Raw genomic sequence first — 23,716 nt, 5'->3', positions numbered from 1 at the left:
CACATGTGTACCCATGAGCTTGTTTAAAAATTATCATCTTTGTGTACACAAAGCATGTTTTATGCATATAAATCCTGGTTACAGGTCCTGGCGCCAGAACTCTGGCTTCTGCCCATAGACCAACACTAGCACAATAAACTTTACTCCATCTCTGACCAGTAGTTAAAATTCCAGCGTTAAGAACATCTGAGTTAAGCCACGTATATCCTGTTTGCACATAAGTTTACAACTGAGGGGAGACATTTCTGGGGGAAGAGTTGGGGCACAGTTTGGATGTATGTGTAAAGTTTGACTATATGTACATTTTTTTTGGAAACCTATTTGTGCACCAAATAAATCATGCAAGTAGATAATTTAAGTGAGCAAAGAAAATTGATATAAGTTATGCACAGTGTTTGAAAATTACCCTCCCTATGCATACCAGTTTCAGTATGCGCTTAGGTTTGGATTCTGCTTTTGGTCTTTGTCTACTCTTACCCAATTTATCAACTAATGTAGTCTTGTCTTTTTCCTGGATAGTTTTGGCATATATAGTTGTATGCAAAGGTTTAGGTACCCCCTGATCAATGAATCGCTAAGTGAACAGAAGCTGACACAACCTCTACAGGCTACAAAGTTAAACACTACTATATTAAATGACCCACTCAACGTAGAATCAGACAGTCACCTATAGAAATTATCCACCTGTGTTAAGACTCTATTAGTAAAAACAAAAAAAAAATAATAATAATTTTGGGGGACCTTCATACATGGCTACCACACACCATACAAACTGATATGTCTTCATATAAACTAATCATTGGTCACCTAAGTCCGTTTTTGCTCAGTACTTATTTTTATAAGAACATAAGAAAATGCCATACTGGGTCAGACCAAGGGTCCATCAAGCCCAGCATCCTGTTTCCAACAGTGGCCAATCCAGGCCATAAGAACCTGGCAAGTACCCAAAAACTAAGTCTATTCCATGTAACCATTGCTAATGGCAGTGGCTATTCTCTAAGTGAACTTAATAGCAGGTAATGGACTTCTCCTCCAAGAACTTATCCAATCCTTTTTTAAACACATCTATACTAACTGCACTAACCACATCCTCTGGCAACAAATTCCAGAGTTTAATTGAGCGTTGAGTAAAAAAGAACTTTCTCCGATTAGTTTTAAATGTGCCCCATGCTAACTTCATGGAGTGCCCCTAGTCTTTCTACTATCCGAAAGAGTAAATAACCGATTCACATCTACCCGTTCTAGACCTCTCATGATTTTAAACACCTCTATCATATCCCCCCTCAGTCGTCTCTTCTCCAAGCTGAAAAGTCCTAACCTCTTTAGTCTTTCCTCATAGGGGAGTTGTTCCATTCCCCTTATCATTTTGGTAACCCTTCTCTGTACCTTCTCCATCGCAATTATATCTTTTTTGAGATGCGGCGACCAGAATTGTACACAATATTCAAGGTGCGGTCTCACCATGGAGCGATACAGAGGCATTATGACATTTTCCGTTTTGTTCACCATTCCCTTTCTAATAATTCCCAACATTCTGTTTGCTTTTTTTTTTTTTTTTTTTTTTTTTAATTTAAACTTTTATTATTTTCATTAAAGACATTCTTTAAGAAATAACAGGAAAATATGTTATACATTCAATAAACCATATCATATAACAAAAAAAACAATCATCCTTATTCTTTGCAAACATATCATATAATTGGGGGAGAGAAGTAATAATATATATTTACTTATATATATCTTATAACATAGGAGTTTCTTTCTTTTACAAGTTAAAAACCCCTATCACATTCAAATCTGAGAGAGAAAGAATGGAATTACTTTTACTGGATATCAAGTTGTGATTTCTGTTTGCTTTTTTGACTGCCGCAGCACACTGTACTGACGATTTCAATGTGTTATCCACTATGACACCTAGATCTCTTTCTTGGGTTGTAACACCTAATATGGAACCCAACATTGTGTAATTATAGCATGGGTTATTTTTCCCTATATGCATCACCTTGCACTTATCCACATTAAATTTCATCTGCCATTTGGATGCCCAATTTTCCAGTCTCACTAGGTCTTCCTGCAATTTATCACAATCTGCTTGTGATTTAACTACTCTGAACAATTTTGTGTCATCTGCAAATTTGATTATCTCACTCGTCATATTTCTTTCCAGATCATTTATAAATATATTGAAAAGTAAGGGTCCCAATACAGATCCCTGAGGCACTCCACTGTCCACTCCCTTCCACTGAGAAAATTGCCCATTTAATCCTACTTTCTGTTTCCTGTCTTTTAGCCAGTTTGCAATCCACGAAAGGACATCGCCACCTATCCCATGACTTTTTACTTTTCCTAGAAGCCTCTGATGAGGAACTTTGTCAAACGCCTTCTGAAAATCCAAGTATACTATATCTACCGGTTCACCTTTATCCACATGTTTATTAACTCCTTCAAAAAAGTGAAGCAGATTTGTGAGGCAAGACTTGCCCTGGGTAAAGCCATGCTGACTTTGTTCCATTAAACCATGTCTTTCTATATGTTCTGTGATTTTGATGTTTAGAACACTTTCCACTATTTTTCCTGGCACTGAAGTCAGGCTAACCGGTCTGTAGTTTCCCGGATCGCCCCTGGAGCCCTTTTTAAATATTGGGGTTACATTTGCTATCCTCCAGTCTTCAGGTACAATGGATGATTTTAATGATAAGTTACAAATTTTTACTAATAGGTCTGAAATTTCATTTTTTAGTTCCTTCAGAACTCTGGGGTGTATACCATCCGGTCCAGGTGATTTACTACTCTTCAGTTTGTCAATCAGGCCTACCACATCTTCTAGGTTCACCGTGATTTGATTCAGTCCATCTGAATCATTTTGTTTAAATGTAAATAAATTGCCCAATACTTATCATGACTTGATGTAATTCTTATAAATGTGAATCGTGATTCATACGAAACCCATGCTTGACTCGACATGGATCCGTGTTTTCAAAGAATCTGCCTCAGAGATAACTTTCTGCCACAACTGGAGACCCATAATGGCGGTCTAAGTTAAACATAATGGGCGGATTTTCAAAACGTTACGTGCGCCGGGCCTATTTTCAAAAGGCCCAGCAACACGTTTAAGTCCCGGGGCTTGCAAAAAGGGGCAGGATGGGGTCAGAGGCTCCCGGCACAGCAGCCATTTGCTGCTGTTCCGGGGATCGCGCGCCGGCAGTCAGCCAGCGCACGCAATTTACTTCAGACCCAGGGCTGAAGTAAGTTTTGAAATAGAAGAAAAAACAAGAAAAGGTAGGGGGGGAAGGATGGGGGAGGGAAGGGAAGGTGAGGTTGGGGGGGTTGGGAAGTTCCCTCCCTCCCTTGGAGCGGCCTGGGAGGGAACAGGGGAAGGCACGCACATGTTATAAAATTGGGTGTACATGTATTTTCCCCCCACGCAGGTCTTAAAATCTACCCCAATGTGAAATTGTTGGTCACGGCAAAATCTAGAAGATCATGAAAAATCTCTGATAGAACTGCCCCAAAACTGCTCAGATCAGCAAAACAGAACCCTCAGATCACTGCAAACAACACGCTGCAAAGTTTAGCTGACACTGGAGAAGTCCTCAGGTCCACAGTATAGCATTGTTTATTCAACAGTGATCTGCTTGGGACTGCAGTCTGTCCCCTCATCACAAAACTCATGGTCTAAAGTATGCAAAATAAAACCTTGATATGTCTCAAACGTTTTAGAACAAAATGCTTTGGACTAATGAAACAAAAATTAAACTGTGAGGCCACAACCACACAAGATACTGTAATTTCCATTTCTTAGCAATGTTTCTGGCTGTTGAAATTTCTAGAAGAATTTAGATTGTTTTTATAGCTTTGCCCTGCTTTGTAAGAGTGAATTACAGTATCTTTATTTTCAAATATTCAAACAGTTGCTTAGAGGTACCGTGGTTGTTGAAAGTAGGCAGAAATATCACAACCAAAAAGGTTAGAAAGTTCAGAGTATTTGTTCATCCACATAATTGTTCATCTACTAATTGAAGGCCTAATAAGTCAATCAAATTTATGGGCCTTAACTTTTAAAAAATATAGTAATGAATCAACTAGAAGTGTGGCCAAACTTTTGTACATTATTTTCAATATGTTAAAAACCAGCAAATAGTAATTTTGGATTAAGAACTGCAGAAATATGTCATGTTTAACCTTGTAGCATATAGAAGTTGTGTCAGCTTCTGTTCAGTTATAGATTCATTAAAACATAAGAACATAAGAAAATGCCATACTGGGTCAGACCAAGGGTCCAACAAGCCCAGCATCCTGTTTCCAACAGTGGCCAATCCAGGCCATAAGAACCTGGCAAGTACCCAAAAACTAAGTCTATTCCATATTACCATTGCTAATGGCAGTGGCTATTCTCTAAGTGAACTTAATAGCAGGTAATGGACTTCTCCTCCAAGAACTTATCCAATCCTTTTTTAAACACAGCTATACTAACTGCACTAACCACATCCTCTGGCAACAAATTCCAGAGTTTAATTGTGCGTTGAGTAAAAAAGAACTTTCTCCGATTAGTTTTAAATGTGCCCCATTCTAACTTCATGGAGTGCCCCCTAGTCTTTCTACTATCCGAAAGAGTAAATAACCGATTCACATCTACCCGTTCTAGACCTCTCATGATTTTAAACATCTCTATCATATCCCCCCTCAGCTGTCTCTTCTCCAAGGTGAAAAGTCCTAACCTCTTTAGTCTTTCCTCATAGGGGAGCTGTTCCATTCCCTTTAGCATTTTGGTAGCCCTTCTCTGTACCTTCTCCATCGCAATTATATCTTTTTTGACCAGAACTGCCTAAACGTTTGCATGTATCTGTATTTTACCATTCAAAATATATTATACCTATTCATTTTTATGCACCAAATGCATTACCCTGTATTTATCCACAGTTTTCCAAAGCATCTAAATTCTTCTGTAAAATCATTGTCTTGCTATGGATTTACAGTATAATAAAGTTTGATGTCTGCAAAAATAGCATCATTGTTCCTGTCTCTAGGTTATTGATTAAAGTTGTTTAATAACAGTGGTTCCAGCACAGACCCCTGTGAATCCCTACTTGTCACCTCGTTTCATTTAGAGTGTGTTATTAATTGTGACTCTGTTACGTCCCTTTCATCCAGTTTCTAACCCACTTTCAAATATTATCCTTAAACCTCCATCTTTCTTGATGTGAAAAATAGCCTTCACAGGCTGATATATCAAAAGCTTTCACAAAATACAAATAAGCCATATCAATCATGTTTCCCATATTATGCTTATGGTTAACATTCCCAAAAACAAAGGCAGGTATGTTGCTCCTGAATTCAAGTTTATCATTCTTCTTCTCTCTCTTTTATAACACTAGTTAACAAAGTTTTTGTTTCCTTCAGTCTTTTTGGTGTTCCAAATAGATTTTTTGATGTTGATCACACAGATATTACTTTGAAATTTGTATATCACATAAGGTTTTTGAGAAACAGACAATTTTGTGTTACAATAATTGTGAAATTTTAAAACATAATCTTGTGTACATATATTTTCTTGCTGGACAGTAGTTTTTATGATTTTTAAAATTCATGTCATATTTTTGACAGCCATAAGCAATGTAACATGTAACAGACTAACTGTTTAAAAAATACACCAAGAAACTCTGCCTGATCATGCCAGAACTTGCTCGGGCAAGCCCCAGCTCGGCTGCAAGATTCCAACTTGTTTCCATGATGAAAAAGCCTTATATAAGCAACAGCAATGAGTAGTCTCCTATGCAACGTCTATGTGAATGAGCGAATCGTATCGCTAAAACTGTTGAGTTTAAAGCTTGTGGATTTAATTTCATATACTTTATGAATGTCGTAATAGTCGTGACATGTTTTGTTACATCTGTGATGAGTTTACTCTGAAAGCACAGAAAAGGAGTATGACTGCACTCATTAAGAAGGTATACGAGTTATACTTCAGGTGCAAAATTGGTGACCAGGACAGAGCATGGGCTCCTCATATATGTTGCGCATCTTGTGCCAGTAGTCTACGAGCTTGGCTGAAATGTGTGCGACCATCCATGCCGTTTGCCATCCCAATGATATGGAGGGAACAGAAAGATCATATAACTGACTGTTACTTCTGCATGACGAATGTGTCAGGATACTCATCAAAGAACAGGAAGTTTGAGTACCCTAACCTTGTATCGGCAATAAGATCAGTGCCGCATGAAGACAGTCTTCCTGTTCCAAAACCGCCAGAGGTGTGGACACTTAATGAGGAGGTAGGCGATGATGGCAAGCCATCACAGATGGAAGCTGCGGCTGATCCTGACTTTCTGCCATCAACATCCAACGATCCTCATTTAATATCTCAGTCAGAGCTGAATGATCTGGTCAGAGATTTGGCTTTATCAAAGAGTCAGGCGGAGCTGCTTGGGTCAAGGCTGCAAGGATGGAATCTTTTGTCATCTGATATGAAAATTTCAGTATTTCACAGCCGTTATGAAGATTTTACAAAATATTTCAACCAAGTAGATAGTCTGACTTTTTCCTGTGACATCAATGGATTGTTTTGTGCTCTCGGATGTGACCACGACCCAACAGAATGGCAATATCTACCCATCAATACCTGTCAGACATGCCATTCATATGAAAGAAACGTATGAGAATATGCAGCTACTGCTGAACCACATTGAGTACTCGAGGTACAACTAGAAATTGTGTGGCGATCTCAAGGTGGTTGCAGTTCTACTGGGTCCGCAGCTTGGTTACACCAAGTATTGTTGCTTCCTTTGTGAGTGGGACAGTTGAGCAAGAGATTCGCATTACATCATAAAAGTCTGGGGCATACACGTCCAGGGCAGAAGAATGTTGCGCACGACCCATTGGTGGATCCAAGTAAGATATTTCTTCCACCTTTGCACATTGTTATTGTTTGGGATAGTTGTGGGTGGATCCTTGGGCCGGTGGCAGATGACCACGCCCCTGGGGGAAGATCCCGAGAGGGACCACCGGTCAGGCTCAGAGTTTGGAGACAGACACACACTAGTTCTTTTATTAAACAGTATATTGAACCACCAGAGGTGGCAGTAGTGAGCTGGAAGCGCTTGGCTGGGCTGTAGTCCCTCAGATACTGGAACAGCGATCCCAGGATGGCAGAGCTGTAGAGAAACTAAATATAGTGAGTAGGCAGGGTATGCAGAGTTCAGGAATAGAACCTTGATGGTAACACTCACACAATAGTCTCTAGAAGGATCCCAGGAGCTGGAATGGATTAGACCCTTGAGGAGCGAGTACCTGGTTCCAGGGAAAGCTCTGAGAGAAAGATGGTAACTCACTGGTGTTGTAGACAGTGATGACTTCCTGGCAGAAGTGGTATTCAGAAGCAGGTCTGAGAACGTGGGCCCTCGAGGAGTGAGTACCGGTTCCAGACTGCGACCTGAAAGGCAAAGAGAGAGCGAGGCCCCCGAGGAGCAGGTACCCCTGGTAAAGTCCGAGGAGGCAGAGTAACTAGGAGAAGCTGGAGGAAGCGAATCCTGTAAGGTAACCTTTCCTTTGCTAACTTGATTAGTTAGCGATTTCAGAGACCTTAAATATCTGGTGATGATGACGTCATCTCAGCAGGACGCTCCTGACGTTCGTGCCACTGCTGGTACTTGAGTCGTGGCCGCGCCGCGCGCCCGTGCCCTTAGGCTTCTGGGAAACATGGCGGAGTGCAGCGTCTAGCCAGTCCGGGGATGCCGGAGGAGGTTGGCAAGATGACGCTGCGGCAGCCAAACATCCAACAAGCAAAGAGGGAGTCGCCAAAGAGGTAAGGTAGGCAGAGTGGAGACATCGGGCAGAGACGGTCGCAACACACATCAAACTTGAACTGATGTAAAACTTTGTTAAGGCAATGAACAAGAAAAGCAAAGCCTTTGATTATTTGCGGCAAATGTTTCCATGCATAAGTGACACCAAGATAAAAGAAGGTGTTTTTGTTGGCCCACAAATCCAAGCTGTGATGAAGGACAGCCACTTTGATGGTCTTCTGCAAGGTACAGAGCGTGTTGCATGGACAGCCTTCAAGAATGTCGTTTGTAACTTTCTAGGCAACTATAAGGTAGCAGACTATGTCGAACAGGTTGAAAATCTGCTTCAGGCATACAAATTGATGAAGTACAACATGTCATTGAAGATACATTTTCTTCATTCCCACTTGACTTCTTCCCAGACAACCTTGGCGCTGTGAGTGATGAACATGGTAAAAGGTTTCATCAAGACATTGTCAAAATGGAGAAAAGGTATCAAGACAAGTGGAACCCCTCCATGCTGGGTGACTATTGTTGCACTCTCATCCATGAAGCGTCAGACAGTGATTACAAACGAAAATCTGCCGCAAAACATTTTTAGTTTTGTTTTCTGGTGCCAACATTGCCATTATAGCTTATGCCGCTATAGACACATAACAATGCTTAATGTATATCACACCTTTCTGGCAAATGGTATATGATATAGACATAATAAATGCATATTTGTGTTCAGCTTGTTAAAATCTACTTGTTTCTCTGAATGTTGTGGAGGAAACAAAATGTTCCCAGAAATTTGTTTACCAGTATAATTATAGTTTCCAGTGTACTCCCTGGCTAATGGTCCTGAATTTGCCTGGTTCTATTACATAACGTCTTTTAAGCAACTTGATGTGTTTTGTGGTCAGTGTTCAACAAAGGAAGTATGGAAACAAATGAAAAAAGAGTATTCATGTGGAGCCACGTTTATAAATGGATACACCAGGGCTGATCAGAGAACATGTTATGAGATAAGAATATGAGATATGCCATACTGAGTCAAATCAACAGTGGCCAGTCCAAGTCACAAGTACTTGGCAAATACCCAAACATTAAATAGATCCCATGCTACGAATGCCGGCAACAAGCAATGACTATTCCCTATTGACTAATAGCAATTTATGGACGTCTCCTCCAGGAACGTATCCAAACCTTGCTTAAACCCAGCTACACTAGCTGCCTTAACCACATCCTCTGGCAATGAATTCCAGAGCTTAATTGTGCATTGAGTGAAAAAGAATTTTCTCAAAAAAAAAATTTTAATGTGCTACTTGCTAACTTCATAGTGTGCCCTCAGTCCTTGTATTATCCGAAGGAAGACGTTTGAGAGATTCATTTTACCCTTTTTTGGGAGTTGTTGATGTGTTCTGTATAACATGATACAGTATAGGTTTTCTGTGTCAGTATTGTCAAAATTCCACCAAAATCATATTTTTGACATTGACCCACTAACAACTGGGGAGAATGGGGGGGAGAGGAAAAGAGGTGCAATTTTCAAACTGTGTTGGAACAAAATCCATGGATATATTTTTGTCTGTGGACTTTACACTAGTTTTCAAAGAGAAAATACGTACATACCATCACATTGAAACTTGCCTCCTTCTGCTTATTTTGTGGATATTTTTTCCATAGAAAACACAACAGAGTGGATTTTAAAAGGTTACGCACATAATATATGCGCGTAACCCTTTAAAACCACTCCTGCGCGCGCCAAGCCTATTTTGCATAGGCCCGGCGACGCACGCAAGCCCCAGGACGCGCATATGTCCCGGGGCTTGAAAAAGGGAGCCGGGTGGTCCGGGTGCGGGGCAGGATCGCGGGCCAGCCATTGGCTGGTGCGCACAACCTACGCCTGCCCAGAGGCAGGCGCAACTTCTAAGTTAAAGGTAAGGGGGGTTTAGGTAGGGCTGGGGGGCGGGGTAGGTAGGAGAAGTGGGGGGGGTGGGGGGGTGGAAGAAAAGTTCCCTCCGAGGGCACTCGGATTTTGGAGCGGCCTCGGAAGGAACGGAGGAAGGCTGCGCAGCTTGGCGCACGCAAGGTGTACAAATGTGCACCCCCTTGCGCGTGCCGACCCCGGATTTTATAACATGCGCGCAGCTGCACGTGCATGTTATAAAATCGGGTGTAGATTTTAATATCTACCCCAACATGTATATTTGAAAATGCAACGTACAGGTTACTTTCATGACCCTGGGAATGCCGTCTCTAAATGTGACTAAAAGCAAGCATGTTGGGGAGCAATATGTATTTTTAGCAGCATTGAGAAAACTCAGTTTTTAGACAGCCAGTTTAGGTGAGTAAATTGTTAGTTACACATGTAAATAGCTTGAAAATTGTTCCCAGGGAGGGTAATTTTCAGAGATACTTCTATAGATAAAACCATGCATTACCTGCAAAAATGGCCCTTTTGAAAATTGCCCAACTGATATGCACACACGACATATGCAGAATTTTAAGCGAATTGGGAAGAGGCATTCTTGGGGTGGGGCAGAGTCTTGACAGGGTTTGCCTTTACACTCATAGGGGTAGATTTTATAACATGCGCGCGCAGCCTACATGTACACCCAATTTTATAACGTGCAGGCAGGCGTGTGCATGTTATAAAATCCGGGGTCGGCACGCACAAGGGGGTGCACAATTGTGCACCTTGCGCGCGCCGAGCTGCGCTGCCATTCCCTTACACCTAGCATGACCTTCCCACCCCTTCCCCTAACCTTTCCCCTCCTAGCTGTAATCTAACCCCCCCAAAAGGTTTTATCCTATTGTTTGCATCTGCCAGCAGGCTGCTGACACACAATCCCTCAACACAGCGGCAATGGCCCCGCCCCTGGACCATCCCACCCCTTTTGTAAAGCCCCGGGACTTACACGCGTCCCGGGGCTTTACGCGCACCGCCGGGCCTTTTTAAAATAGACCTGGTGTGCGTAACCTTTTTGAAAATCCGGCCCATACTTTTCAATATTTGAAAAGTGTCAGGTGAATTTTCAAAGGAGCTGCACATGTAAAGGTAGCATAATATTGCAATTTTAAAAGCCCATTTACTCAGGTCAAGTGTTCTTAATGAAGGAAAACCTATTGAGAATTCAATTAGCATATATTGTAACAATTTTCAAATGTCAATTTACACAGATAAAGTGCATTTACACATATAAAACCCAGTTTTAAGAGTGTAAATGCTTTTGAAAATCAGGCCCCAAGCATGTACATTTCTTCAAAATATTTTCCTGCATAAATAAAAGCTGTGACTTTTATGTGGGTTGTTTTTTTGGGATAATTATAAAAGCAAATGTGTGCATTTCTTTCATAAAATGTATAGGGTCAGTTTGAAAATTATCTCCTTTATGTGCATTATAAAATTGTGCAAAATTAAATGTGTTGTGTGTCGGGGGGAGGGGGGGGAGACTTGTACAGTTCTGAAATGGCATATGTTTTGTTTAATATATATTTGCCACAAGATAAAAACTTGTGCAAAAGGTTGTAACCTATCATTAAAATCATCTGTTGTTCCTGAAGACTGGTAGGTGGCCAGTGCAACCTCGATATTTAAAAAGGGCTCCAGGGGTGATCCGAGAAACTATAGACCGGTGAGCCTGACTTCAGTGCTGGGAAAAATCGTGGAAACTGTTATAAAGAATAAAATCACAGAACATTTAATTAGACATGGTTTAATTGGACATAGCCAGCATGGATTTACTCAAGGGAAGTCTGGCCTCACAAATCTCCTACACTTTTTTGAAGGGAAGAATAAACATGGACAAAGGTGAACCTGTAGATGTGGTGTATTTGGATTTTCAGAAGGCGTTCAACAAAGTCCTTCAGGGGAGGCCTCTAAGGAAACTAATAAGTCATGGGATAAGAGGCGATGTCCTTTTGTGGATTACAAACTGATTAAAAGACAGGAAACAGAGAGTAGGATTAAATGGTCAATTTTCACAGTGGAAAAAGGTAAACAGTGGGGTGCCTCAGGGATCTGTACATGAACCGGTGCTTTTTAATATATTTATAAATGATCTGGAAAAGGGTACGACGAAGTGATCAAATTTATAGATGACACAAAATTATGCAGAGTAGTTAAATCTCAAGTGGATTGTGATAAACTACAGGAGGACCTTGTGAGGCTTGGAAGATTGGACATCCAAATGGCAGATGAAATTTAATGTAGACAAGTGCAAGGTGATGCATGTAGGGAAAAATAATCCTTGCTATATTTGCACAATGTAAGGCTCCATATTAGGAGTTACCACCCAGGAAAGAGATCTAGGAGTCATAGTGGATAAAACATTAAAATTGTTGGCCCAGTGTGCTATGGTGATCAAAAAAGCAAACAGAATGTTAGGAATTATAAGGAAGGGAATGGCGAATAAAACGGTGGATGTCATAATGCCTCTATATCACTCAGTGGTGAGACTGCACCTTGAATACTGTGTGCAGTTCTGGTCACCGCATCTCATAAAAGATATAGTTGCACTGGAGAAAGTACAAAGCAGGGTGACCAAAATAATAAAGGGGATGGAACAGCTAGCTCCTCTATGAAGAAAGGCTAAAGAGGTTAGGGCTGTTCAGCTTGGAGAAGAGATTGCTGAGGGGAGATATGGTAGAGGTCTTTAAAATCATAAAAAGACTTGAACAGGTAAAAGTAAATCAGTTGTTTACTTTCTCAGACAATAAAAGGACTAGGGGGCACTCCATGAAGTTAGCAAGTAGCTCATTTAAAACAAATCAGAGAAAATTCTTTTTCACGCAATGCATAATTAAGCTCTGAAATTCATTGCCAGAGGATGTGGTTATGGCAGTTAGTATAACTGGGTTTAAAAAATGTTTGGATAAGTTCCTAGAGGAGAAGTCCATAAACTGCTATTAATCAATAAGGAATAGTAGCTTGGGAATTATTTATATATTTAAGTGTTTTATATACCATCATTCCAAAAGAAGATCACAACAGTTTACATTATCAGCCTTCATATTCTTGATCAGTTTAATGTTTAATATTTTTAATGTTTGGGTACTTGCCAAGTACTTGTGACTTGGCAAGTACAGAAGGATGCTGGGCTTGATGGACCCTTGGTCTGCCCAGTATGGCATGTCTTATGTTTTTTTAGAACTATGCAAGCCAAAAAATGTAGAAAAAGTACTGGAAAACTTTTATCCAATCCTTAAATTTGACTCTGGGTGTTAGTACAAGAACCAAATAAACTGTATAATACTAATCTGGTACTGAATTATTAACATTATATTACAGCTATCTTGTACACTAAGGGGTAGATTTTCAAAAACGGCGCGTTGGCGTACTTTTGTTGGCGCTCCAGGCACAAACAAAAGTACGCGGGATTTTAGTAGATATGCGCGTAGCCGCGCAAATCCTGGATCGGCGCACGCAAGGCTGCCAATTTCGTGTAGCCGGCGCGCGCCAAGCCGCACATCCTACCTCCGTTCCCTCCGAGGCCGCTCCGAAATCGGAGCGGCCTTGGAGGGAATTCCCTTTCACCCTCCCCTCACCTTCCCCTCCCTTCCTCTATCTAACCCACCCCCCCGGCCCTATCTAGACCCCCCCCTACCTTTGTTGGGAGATTTACGCCTCCCGGAGGTAGAAGTAAATTCCCTGCTCGCCAGCGGGCCGCTAGCACGCCGGGACGCAACCTGGGGGCAGTTCCGGAGGGCGCGGCCATGCCCCCGGACCGCCCCGGGCCGAAACCACGCCCCCGGGCCCGCCCCAAAACGCCGCGTCCCGCCCCCAAAACGCCGCGCCGATCGGCCCCGCCCCCGACGCCCCCCTCGAAAAACCCCGGGACTTACGCGAGTCCCGGGGCTCTGCACGCGCCGGTAGGCCTATTGAACATAGGCGCACCGGCGCGCAGGGCCCTGCTCGCGAAAATCCGGGCGGATTTATGCGAGCAGGGCTCTTAAAATCCGCCCCTAAACATGCAAAATTGTTTTCATTTCTTTTTATTATTGGGAAGAAAAAAAAACAAATATGTATAATAGTGATAAATTCTACTATACAATTTGAAAATCTACAAGATCCTAAATAGCTTGGATGTTAAAAGTGAATAATACATTTCCTAATTTAATGTGTTTTCTAGGCCCAGGTATTGGCAATAATTGGTGAAACAAATGAAGCTGAAAAAATGACCAATCAAATTGTAGAAGAGGAGATGGAATGTCTTGAATGTTATCGACTTTTATCAGCAATCTACAGCAAGCAAGAAAATTACAATAAGGTATTAGATACGCTGTGGTCAGTATCACCTCTTACAGTCAGTCAGTGCACATAAAGTTCCTGTAGACTTTTACTGTCTCTTTTAGATAGCCAGGCTTTTGTAATGATTTTCTGGGGCTTCCAAGTTCCTAATAATTTTCAGAATAAGAAAACATGACACATGAGGTTCCTTACAACATAAAGAGGGCAATAATCGAATCATGGATGTGAACTGGTAACATGGTTTTAAATAAATTGCAAGCCCCATGGGTACTTTTTTACAATGGGATTATTATCCGCATGAGGCCATGTGATGCTTTGAGAGAGAGATGTGCTGCCAGATATCTCTCCAAGGGCCCTCTATGCTAAATCATTCTTTTGAAGAGAGTTCAGAGCTGCAATTCCAGTGTTTCCTCTCTGGTCATTTTCCACTTACCCTGGTGATCTGGACGTCATTAGTGTCTGCTGCCTCACATTAGATTATGGCAACAAAATCGTCCAGGAAAAAAAAAGATAAACTGAAAGGGAGTGATCCCAAAATGGCCAACACATCCGACTCTTGCCCGGCCTTCAACAACCCAGACCCAATGATCACGGAGGTTGCTGCAGCAGTACTCACAGCTCTGGAGGGGAAATTTACCCAGATCTCCACACAATTATCAGGATTAAGCACACAGCATACTGAACTCCAACAACAGTGGAGCTCAAGGGGTTAATTTTCATATATCAGTTGTTCACTGAGGGGGGGATCTATTACACTTTTCCTGTCTTGAGTCAAAAGTTTGGTCTGCAGCCCAAGGATCTCTTTCCCTATCATCAAGTTTGACATTATATATGCACTTTAAATATGTTGGCCATCCGCAATTGGAACTGGCAGTTCCTTCAGGACTGGTTTAATATGGAGGATCTGGGTAGACACTCTGTATCTTTTTTTCTACAAAGTTCTGGAGAATACGAACAAGATATGGACCATGGGAAATAATTGGAATAAGTGGCAATTAGAATTAAAGACTCAATTCTCACTTACTTTTATTACAAGCTTCTCATCAGTCTGCAAAATTATATGTAATGTACCCATGAGGGAAGTTCATTACAAACTACTCTACAGATTCTATATCTCACAACATCAGGCATGCTTAGCGAAATTCACCAAGTCAGAAATATGTATTAAGTGCAACACAGAAGTGGCTCATTTTAGGACATTCTTTGTGGGACTGCAGTTCTGTTTGCTCTTTTTTGGAAGCAGGCCTTTCCTTATGTGGGCTGGATGTTGGAGCTCCATATCCCTTTTCAACCTCAACTTACATTTTTGGTATATTCTCATCATCATTTTCTGTAAATGTGAAACAAAGAGCTTAGATTAACAACATTTTTCTATTAGCTAGAACTTCTTTTTTTTACATGTGTGGAAACAACCAGATGCTCCTTCTCTTACTCAATGGCACAATAGTATCTAGGGATGTGAATCGGGCTTCGGACGATTGAAAATATCGTCGATATTTTCAAAATTGTCAGAAATCGGGGGCTCTCCCAAAAGGATAGGAAAACCCCACGATATTGATCGTGGGGCTTCCCTTATCGTTTTGGGGGAGAGCGGGAAAAACGGCACACAAAAATAACCCCTAAACCCACCCCGACCCTTTAAAAGTAACCCCTTAGCTTCCCCCACCCTCCCGACCCCCCCAAAACCTTTTTACAGGTACCTGGTGGTCCAGTGGGGGTCCCGGGAGCGAGCTCCCGCGATCTCCCGCTCCGGGCCGTCCTCCGGCTACCGGGCCGTCCTTTGCCCTTACCTTGTGACAGGGTATCCATGCCATTGGCCGGATCCTGTCACATGGTAGGAGCACTGGATAGCCGGTGCCATCTTGTGCTCCTACCATGTGACAGGGGCTGACCAATGGCACCGGTAGCCCCTGTGACATAGTAAGGGCAAGGCTATCGGTGCCATTTTGGTTCCTGGCACCCGACGGCATGAGTGCAGGAGATCGCTCCCGGACCCCCACTGGACCCCCAGGGAGTTTTGGCCAGCTTGGGGGGGCCTCCTGACCCCCACAAGACTTGCCAAAAGTCCAGCGGGGGTCCGGGAGCGACCTCCTGCACTCGGGCCGTATTGCCAGTATTCAAAATGGCGCCGGCACTACCTTTGCCCTCACTATGTGACATATGAGGGCAAAAGCTAGCGCCGGCGCCATTTTGGAAGCAACACAAATAAAGATGAATTTTAAAATTTGCTTGCATAATAAGGCTCATATATGGACCAATCACACACAACTCGTATTTTAAAAACAGTGAAGTGTGCGCATATATGCACATGTGCGAACAATAGAAAATGCGTAAAAGGGTGTTCCAGGGTGGGGCCAAAATTTATACTGAAAGGTGAATCTTAAAAGCCCAATGTGCACCGAAATTAGGGGATATGCAAATATGTCGGGTTGGTGTGCACCGGTTAGATTTTAAAAGCCGCCCGGATACGCACGTACTTACTGCTGCGTGCACAAATGAAAAGTTTAAAAAAAAAAAAGGGGGGGGGAAGGGCATGGTCTGGGCACGGCATAGGCATTCCTGGATTTCAACTTGAAATCAGCGCATAAATATTTACGTGCACAGGTGCGTGCCGGGTTCCCCTGACGCATAACTTTACTTCCGCTATGGATGACATGTAAGCTGTAAAACAAAAAAAATCTAGGCACATCAGTGGGGTTTTAAAGATTGGAGCAAACAGGGGAGAAGGGAGGCTATTAAACTAGAGGGGTTTAGAAGTCCTATCCCTTAACTGTGTGAACTGGGAATGAACTGGGAAAATAGGCAGTGGCATCAGTGTGCATCCCTTTTAAAATACCCCCCCACTATTGCGGTTGAAGCGGCATTTGCACATACGGGCAGGCATCCACTTAAAATTGTGTGCACATGTGCATGCAGTCAGGCTATTTTATAACATACACACACATATACAGGTGTATTTTATAGAATGGTCACGTCCCTAGAATCATATGCATGCGCTTTGAAAGTTACCATCATAAGTTGCTGTTTTAAAACTTGCCAGAGTGATGCATGTGAGTTTTTTTTTACTTGCGTGTTATTTACTGCTGTTCAATATCAGGCATTAGTGATTGTAATATCTTAAAATTGAAAAAATGATTGGGTGAGGTGTCTGGGTGACATGGGTGGAATTAAGGCTGAAGAGCCCGGAGTGTTTCCAAGCTGCAGATAGACCATACAAACTGGTAATTTCCTTCTCAGGCGCATTTTACAAAATTTGAGGAATTACATATGTAAAAGCAGACAATTGCTAGGAATACTACGTAAATTAGATCTTCTTGTGTGAATGATTAGGAGCACAACTACACGCAAAAAGCAGATTTGCGCTACTTATCCAGATAAATTTTGACTTCTCCAGGTAAGTGGCTGCTTTGCTGTCAACTAGCCGGATAAGTCTGAAAAACTGCTACTTAGCCACCTAAGTAATATAGGCAGACAGTGTTAAAATGCTACTTATCCGGCTAGTTCAACATTGCGTGCCATTTATCTTTTTGATACAAGAATATATTGTTGGGTAGATTTACATGTATTTTATATCATACGCGATATAAACTACAATAGCATGCATGCGCGCATCCATATATCTGTATATATGGACACGTATGCTTTTTTTTAAAGTTAATTTCCCAGTTTTGATTGTCCAAAACTGTGCATATTGTTGCCGAGCCTGCCATTTTCAAAGCTCCCATTTGCATGGGTAAATAGTGCAATTTTCAAACTGCCAGCATTGTGTTTCGGTCGTGGACCCTTGGACTGAGGTGGAGTTGGCACAACCTGCAGGGAGGAGCCCTGCAGGCCCCCCACTGTCGGCTGACATAGTGGGGTAAGGCAGAGGCTCAACTGGAGCTTCACCTATACCAGCCAATATTCTCTTTAGGTTAAGCCTCGGGTGCCAGCAGGTTTTAGGTGGGGGCCTCCGCCGAAGGGCTGGAGATCCATAGATGAGATCATGGTGAACGGGAGCAGTCTGAGGCAAGCGCGGGTCAGGGCAGGTAGCTATCAGAAATGTCCAGTAGCGGGCAGGGGTCAGTGGCAGGCAGTGATCAAGAGAAATCCAGGAAGCAGACTAAGGTCAATACCAGGTAACCGTCCAAAGGAAGGCAGGATGGATAGGTAGGGCAGGAAGACAAGGAGCACATAGGAGGCAAGACACACAGAAGAACTGAAGACTGACCACAAGCTTATGAAGTGAAGACCACAAGACTGGAGGATGAACTGAAGACCAAATGAAGACCAGGGACCAAAGACCAGGAACTGAAGACTTAGAGAAGACCAGGAACTTGGGAATGCTGAGCAACTCACTCTAGAAGGCTGTAGGGAGACCTGTTGCCAAGGTATTGGAGGGGTGTCTGCAGAGGCCTTTTATAGGTCTGGAGAATGATGCCATCAAGGGGAGCTTCCAGGCTGTTCCCACTGCTAGCCCTTTAAAATGGAGGAGGTCTGCGCATGTGCACCCTAGGAGGAGAGGGCGCAGGCGTTGACATCGTCATACTGCCTCGGGAGTCAGTGTTGGCATCCTGCAGCGTTGGGGGGGCAGCCAAGGAAGCCTGACCCAAGTGGTAAGTGCAGTGGGCCACCAAGCACAACACATAGTTGCAAAAAGTCCCTGGGTCTTTCTACCATGGTCTTTGCATTGGTTTTCAAAGGAAAAGTAAAGTAGATGCTTATGTTTACTTTGAAAATTTCCCTAGATTAATGTTACTTACAGAGATTTGTGCCTCTCTCCTTTTTCTGCCAAAAGCCTTTCTGACCAAAAACTATCTGGTAAATTTTAAAAGACCGACATGTGCAGCAATTGAGGGATGCGCGAATATGTCAGGACAATGTGTGCTGAGCAGATTTTTAAAGCCACTCAGATGTGTGTGTAAATGATTCTGCACGCACATCTCAGAACTTCTGAAAAAGGAGCGGGACTTGGGTTGAGCCTGGGTGGGACATGTGTGTTCTGGGATTTTCATCTGAAATTTGGTGCACCTTTGCGTGCAGCCAGGCTATTTTATATCATGCGCTCATATACACACATATGTTATAAAATTTCCACGTCCGTGGGCACGGGCCGACACACGCATGCACATGTGTGCTTGCACAGTGGTTTTAAAATTCACCTTTATGTGAGCAATTTTCTCTTCCCCCCCCCTCAGGAACACCTCCACTACAATGGAGGCAAAATTGTGTGTGTTGAGCTACGCCTATACTTCTTTCTGCATACAAAGTGAGCAATTTTCAGACAAACAGATTTATGCAAGTAAAATGCTTTTTTACCTATAAAAATACTTTTTGAAAATTGTCCTCAAAATGCTTTTTTTATCCATGGAAATGCTTTTGAAAATTGCCCTTCTTGTGTGAAAAAAAAAAACCCCACCCTTCAGGATTTTTATATAATTGGCAAATAAAGAACACTAGCATCTTTCCACAAACTTTCACATCAAGGCACATGGAAATCTGCAGTTGCCAGGAAGTGAGGAAATATACAGTAGTGCAGTTATACATGAAAAGACTAGCTTTGTTGTACACCTGAAGAATGCAGATAAATTATTCCTTCAGAAAGAAGGCAGTTGAATCAGAGATGTCCTATACCTCCTTGACATTCCGTCAACCAATATTGATACGCCTCGATGAAACACGTGAAAGAGCTCTCTCAGCAGGTCCAATATTTTAGAATACCCTCCCTTTGGAAATTAGAAGCTGTAATGATCCCAAATTATTTTAAAAAATCTGAAAACCCACCTTTTTTAAGTTTGCCTTCAGTGACTAATCTATCTTATTTGACCCTTTGTTTCAGAGATTATTTAATTTTATATTTATTTGTATTTTATGTTAATTTTAATGTCCTTTATTATTTTATATTGTGAAATATTATGAGTGTATTTTTGTTATCCATCTTGAATATAAGAAGGGCACAATAGAAATATTTTAAAATAAATAAAACATATCAACTGAAAAAACACCAAAGGAAATGACCATCGTTTATATATATTTTTTTACATGTAAACAAATTTAATATGTATCAAAAAATGAATATTCTAGAAATATGGGAATATCAGCTAGGAAAGGTGTACTGATTTGCTAGGACTGTCAGGCTACTGATATAAGAAAATATCTGCAGCCTGATATTGAAAGCGTGTTTAGCGCTAGATAGCCGGATAAGTCACATATCCAGCTGTCTTTTAGCCGGCCAATTTTTTGGGGTGGCGCTGAGTATACGGTTAACTTAACCAGATAAGTAGCAATATTCATTCTTATACAGTTATTTTAATTGAATAAGTTAATCACCCATATAGCTGATCTAACTTAGCTGGATTTAACTTATCCAGTTAAGTAGCGCTTTAACCATGGATATTCAGAGACATAGCCATGCCACTGAATTTACCTTGTAACTTAACCGGATAAGTCATATCCGACTGAGGGGGTTATTTTCTAAAGCTAGCGCATGCGATAGCTAGATTGGGGAGGAGTCAGGGTGGCACCGGGGCGGACGCCGCGAAGACAGCGTGGACGGTGAAAAGGTAAGGAGCCTTTTCGCTTCCAATTTCGCGCCCAATAGCACCACCTTTTACGATGGCGCTATTTGGTGTGAAAGCCGGCAGCAATCACATCGCAGAGGTGTGATCGCTGCCGGCTTTTGCAGGCCCACCCCCACCACCCCCCTGTACTGCGCGATTCACGACGCCGCTGTAGGTTAGAAAATCTAGGCCTAAGTTACTTGCTCGGCCAGTGCTAAATATTGGGCCCCTTAAGTACTGAGGGACATAGCATACCAGATAAGTGCTTACCAAAACTTCAGAGATACATATAGGCACCTAAGAATGCAGTACAACTCAAAGCACCCTAGATTCACTGACATTGGGACACCATAGGAGGCATAAGCTCTAGTAGCACAAAAGTACAGAAACAAAGACAGTGATGTTTAGGGTACCCTGAAGGAGGAGTGGACAGAAGACAGGAGGGTGGCCAATGTGATGCCAATTTGTATAAAAAGGCTGGTGAACCTGGTCTTGGTGTAGGGCAAAATGGTAGAAACCATTCTTAAAAACAAAATTACTGACACATAGACATGGTTTAATGGGGGGGAGAATCAACATGGCTTTTGGAAAAGGAAGTCTTGCCTTACCAATTTACTAGATCGTTTAGAGGATGCAAATAAACATGCAGATAATAGTGAGCTAGGTGATATAGCATATTTGGATGCATTTGACAAAATTCCTCTATTTATTTATTCATTTAAAAAGTTGTATATACTGCCATTACAGTAATGTTCATAGCGGTTTACAGTATTACATACATAATTAAATATACAGCATGGTACATAAAATGCAAATATAATACAATATAGAAAATACACAATTATCAATTTAATCTTTTAGTTCATAATATCGACTATATAAGAGTCAAACTAAAGAGCACTTAGATACTCGTGTGTGCCTCAACTATGGGACCTCTAGTATACCGGGGAAGATTCAAGTATGCGGTTAAACATTTAAGGGTAGATTTTTAAAAGGCCGCACACATAAAAGTTGGCCTATATGCACATGGCCAGGCCTTGCGCACGCCGAGCCTATTTTCAAAAAGGTCTGGCCACGGGCCTTTCTGAAAGGGGCAGGCCGGGGGGCCCGGGACAGCACTATTGTTCGCTGTCCCGAAGACCCGGCTCCCAGCGCGCGCAACTTACTTCAGCTCGGGAGCTGAAGTAAGTTGCTAAAATAAGGTTAAAAAAAAATTGCATTTAGGGGGTGGGAGGAGAGGCGAAGGGTAGGGAAGGTGAGGTAAGGGGTAGAGAAGCCGAAATGCGTTGCCGAGGAGGTTTGCAAAAATCTACCCCCCCTTGCACATGCCACGTGCACATGCGCACACAGATTACAAAATCCGGTGCACATGTGCGTGCGGCCCAACTATTTTATAACATGCGCGTGAGTTATAAAATCGGTGCCTCAGATACTCACTTGGGGTAAATTTTCAAAATGTTACGTATGTAAAAATTAGCATTAACACGTGTGAGCATCTATTCATGCTTTCTGTATTTTATTTTGCACTTTGTTGTAAATTGCCTAGGAAGATATTTTCTGTTAACTGATAAATAAATGATTATAAATAAATAAATAAATAAAAATTGAAAATACGCACGTATTATCACTTTCACGCACACATATACATGCGTAAAAAGGAGATCTGGGTTATTCCAGGGCAGGACCAACATTTATGTTTGTAATTTGCTATTTTAACAGACATATATAATCATGTATATTTGCCAACTTATGTAGTTTTACTCCTGCTAATTATCTGGGTAAGTGATATCAAGCTTATTTATTGTGTAGTGCTGCCTAAGTGGGAGGTCTGGGTGAACTGAGTTCAGGCTGAAGAACCAGGAAGCTCTTGATGACCTGGAGAAGGATTGGGCAAACTGGTGGACTAATTAGTAAATTAGTAAAAGCACAGATAGAGTCCAGGCACTAGGGTAAACTCAATTAATCAATGAACTCCTTTCCCCTCTTATGTACAAACATTTTAATAAAGTACTGCCACACTTAATAGATTTCAAGCAATGTTACTGAGGCATAGGTGCCATCTGTCAGATACAGAATATTCTCAAGATGCCAAATGGTCCTTGTCTCAAAGCAAGGCCATCTCAATGCTGTGTGCTTTTCAGAAATGAAGACATTCTGTATATGTATACACTGCTTAACATGTCTCAATGTTACTTAACAAGTGGAAGAATTAACTTGACTTTTCTGTATACACGTTCAGAGCATAAGACAGGTGAAGACTATCATTATTTCTTTTTATTTCCACAGGCACTTGAAGCTATAGATATTGCTCTTCAGCTAAAACCAAAGGATCCAAAAGTAATTTCTGAGCTTTATTTTAGTAAAGGTAACCAGCTAAGGGAACAGAACCTTCTTGACAAGGCTTTTGAGGTAAAATATTAAAAATTATCTATAAAGATCATTTTTAACGATATGGAACTGAGTTTTAACATTTGCTATAATTAAATAGTGTAGACACTTACAGGGTAATATTGTAATAAAAGTAGTTCTTTCATGGATAACTGTAGATAACCGTGGGCCATAAATTGAGGCTGATTTCCAAGATATCCAGAAGGAATAGTCAGAAAAACAACGTTTTCCTACAGTGGCTGTGATTTTAAGCCTGAAAGCAGTTCTCTAGCACAAAAGTTGGCTGTGATTGTCTACAAAAATTATAACTTAATGTACATAGTATTGAGTAGTAAAGAAATTAGATTTTTGGTCAAGACTGGAACTATTTCCTTGGTTGATATGTGGCCATCCATCTTAACTTTATTTATCAGAAACTCAGGGCCGGTGTATGGATATTAGGTGACCTAGGCAAACTTTCAACCTTGATCCTTCCTTCACACCATCCCCATGCACAATAAAAAAAAATCATGTATTTATAAAAACAGATTTTATATGAAAAAGTGCAGTCTTCTGAAGAAAAATATCACTTACAACATGTATATTATATTTACATGCACAGCTCTGGTGCCAAACAGAAAACCCTGCAAAAAAGACACATGGAGCCCATATGGCATTGGGCCTATTGTAACACATGTTGGGCATGGGCTTGGCCTTCAGAAAGCCATAAATAAACTGAATTTCAATTAAGTATAGTAAATGTCCCATACCAAAACAACATTAATTGCTAGCAC

General features: G+C 41.6%; 1 protein-coding gene across 3 annotated transcripts in view; it reads left to right on the top strand.

Moving 5' to 3' along the window:
* Window positions 1–23,716, top strand: part of TMTC1 (transmembrane O-mannosyltransferase targeting cadherins 1) — a 717,359-nt gene that overhangs the window by 676,923 nt on the left and 16,720 nt on the right. For all 3 annotated transcript variants that reach the window (XR_003856434.1, XM_029599999.1, XM_029599998.1), the window contains 2 exons: window positions 13,898–14,035; window positions 22,842–22,964. Coding sequence is in view for 2 of the 3 variants with exons in the window: in XM_029599999.1 (XP_029455859.1) it covers window positions 13,898–14,035; window positions 22,842–22,964 (261 nt within the window). In the remaining variant the exon portion in view is untranslated. The remainder of the gene's footprint in view (window positions 1–13,897; window positions 14,036–22,841; window positions 22,965–23,716) is intronic.

Source organism: Rhinatrema bivittatum, chromosome 4, assembly GCF_901001135.1.
Source record: "Rhinatrema bivittatum chromosome 4, aRhiBiv1.1, whole genome shotgun sequence".
NCBI lineage: Eukaryota > Metazoa > Chordata > Amphibia > Gymnophiona > Rhinatrematidae > Rhinatrema > Rhinatrema bivittatum.
Note: the sequence above shows the minus strand (reverse complement) of the source record. Positions and strands in the feature narration are given on the sequence as shown.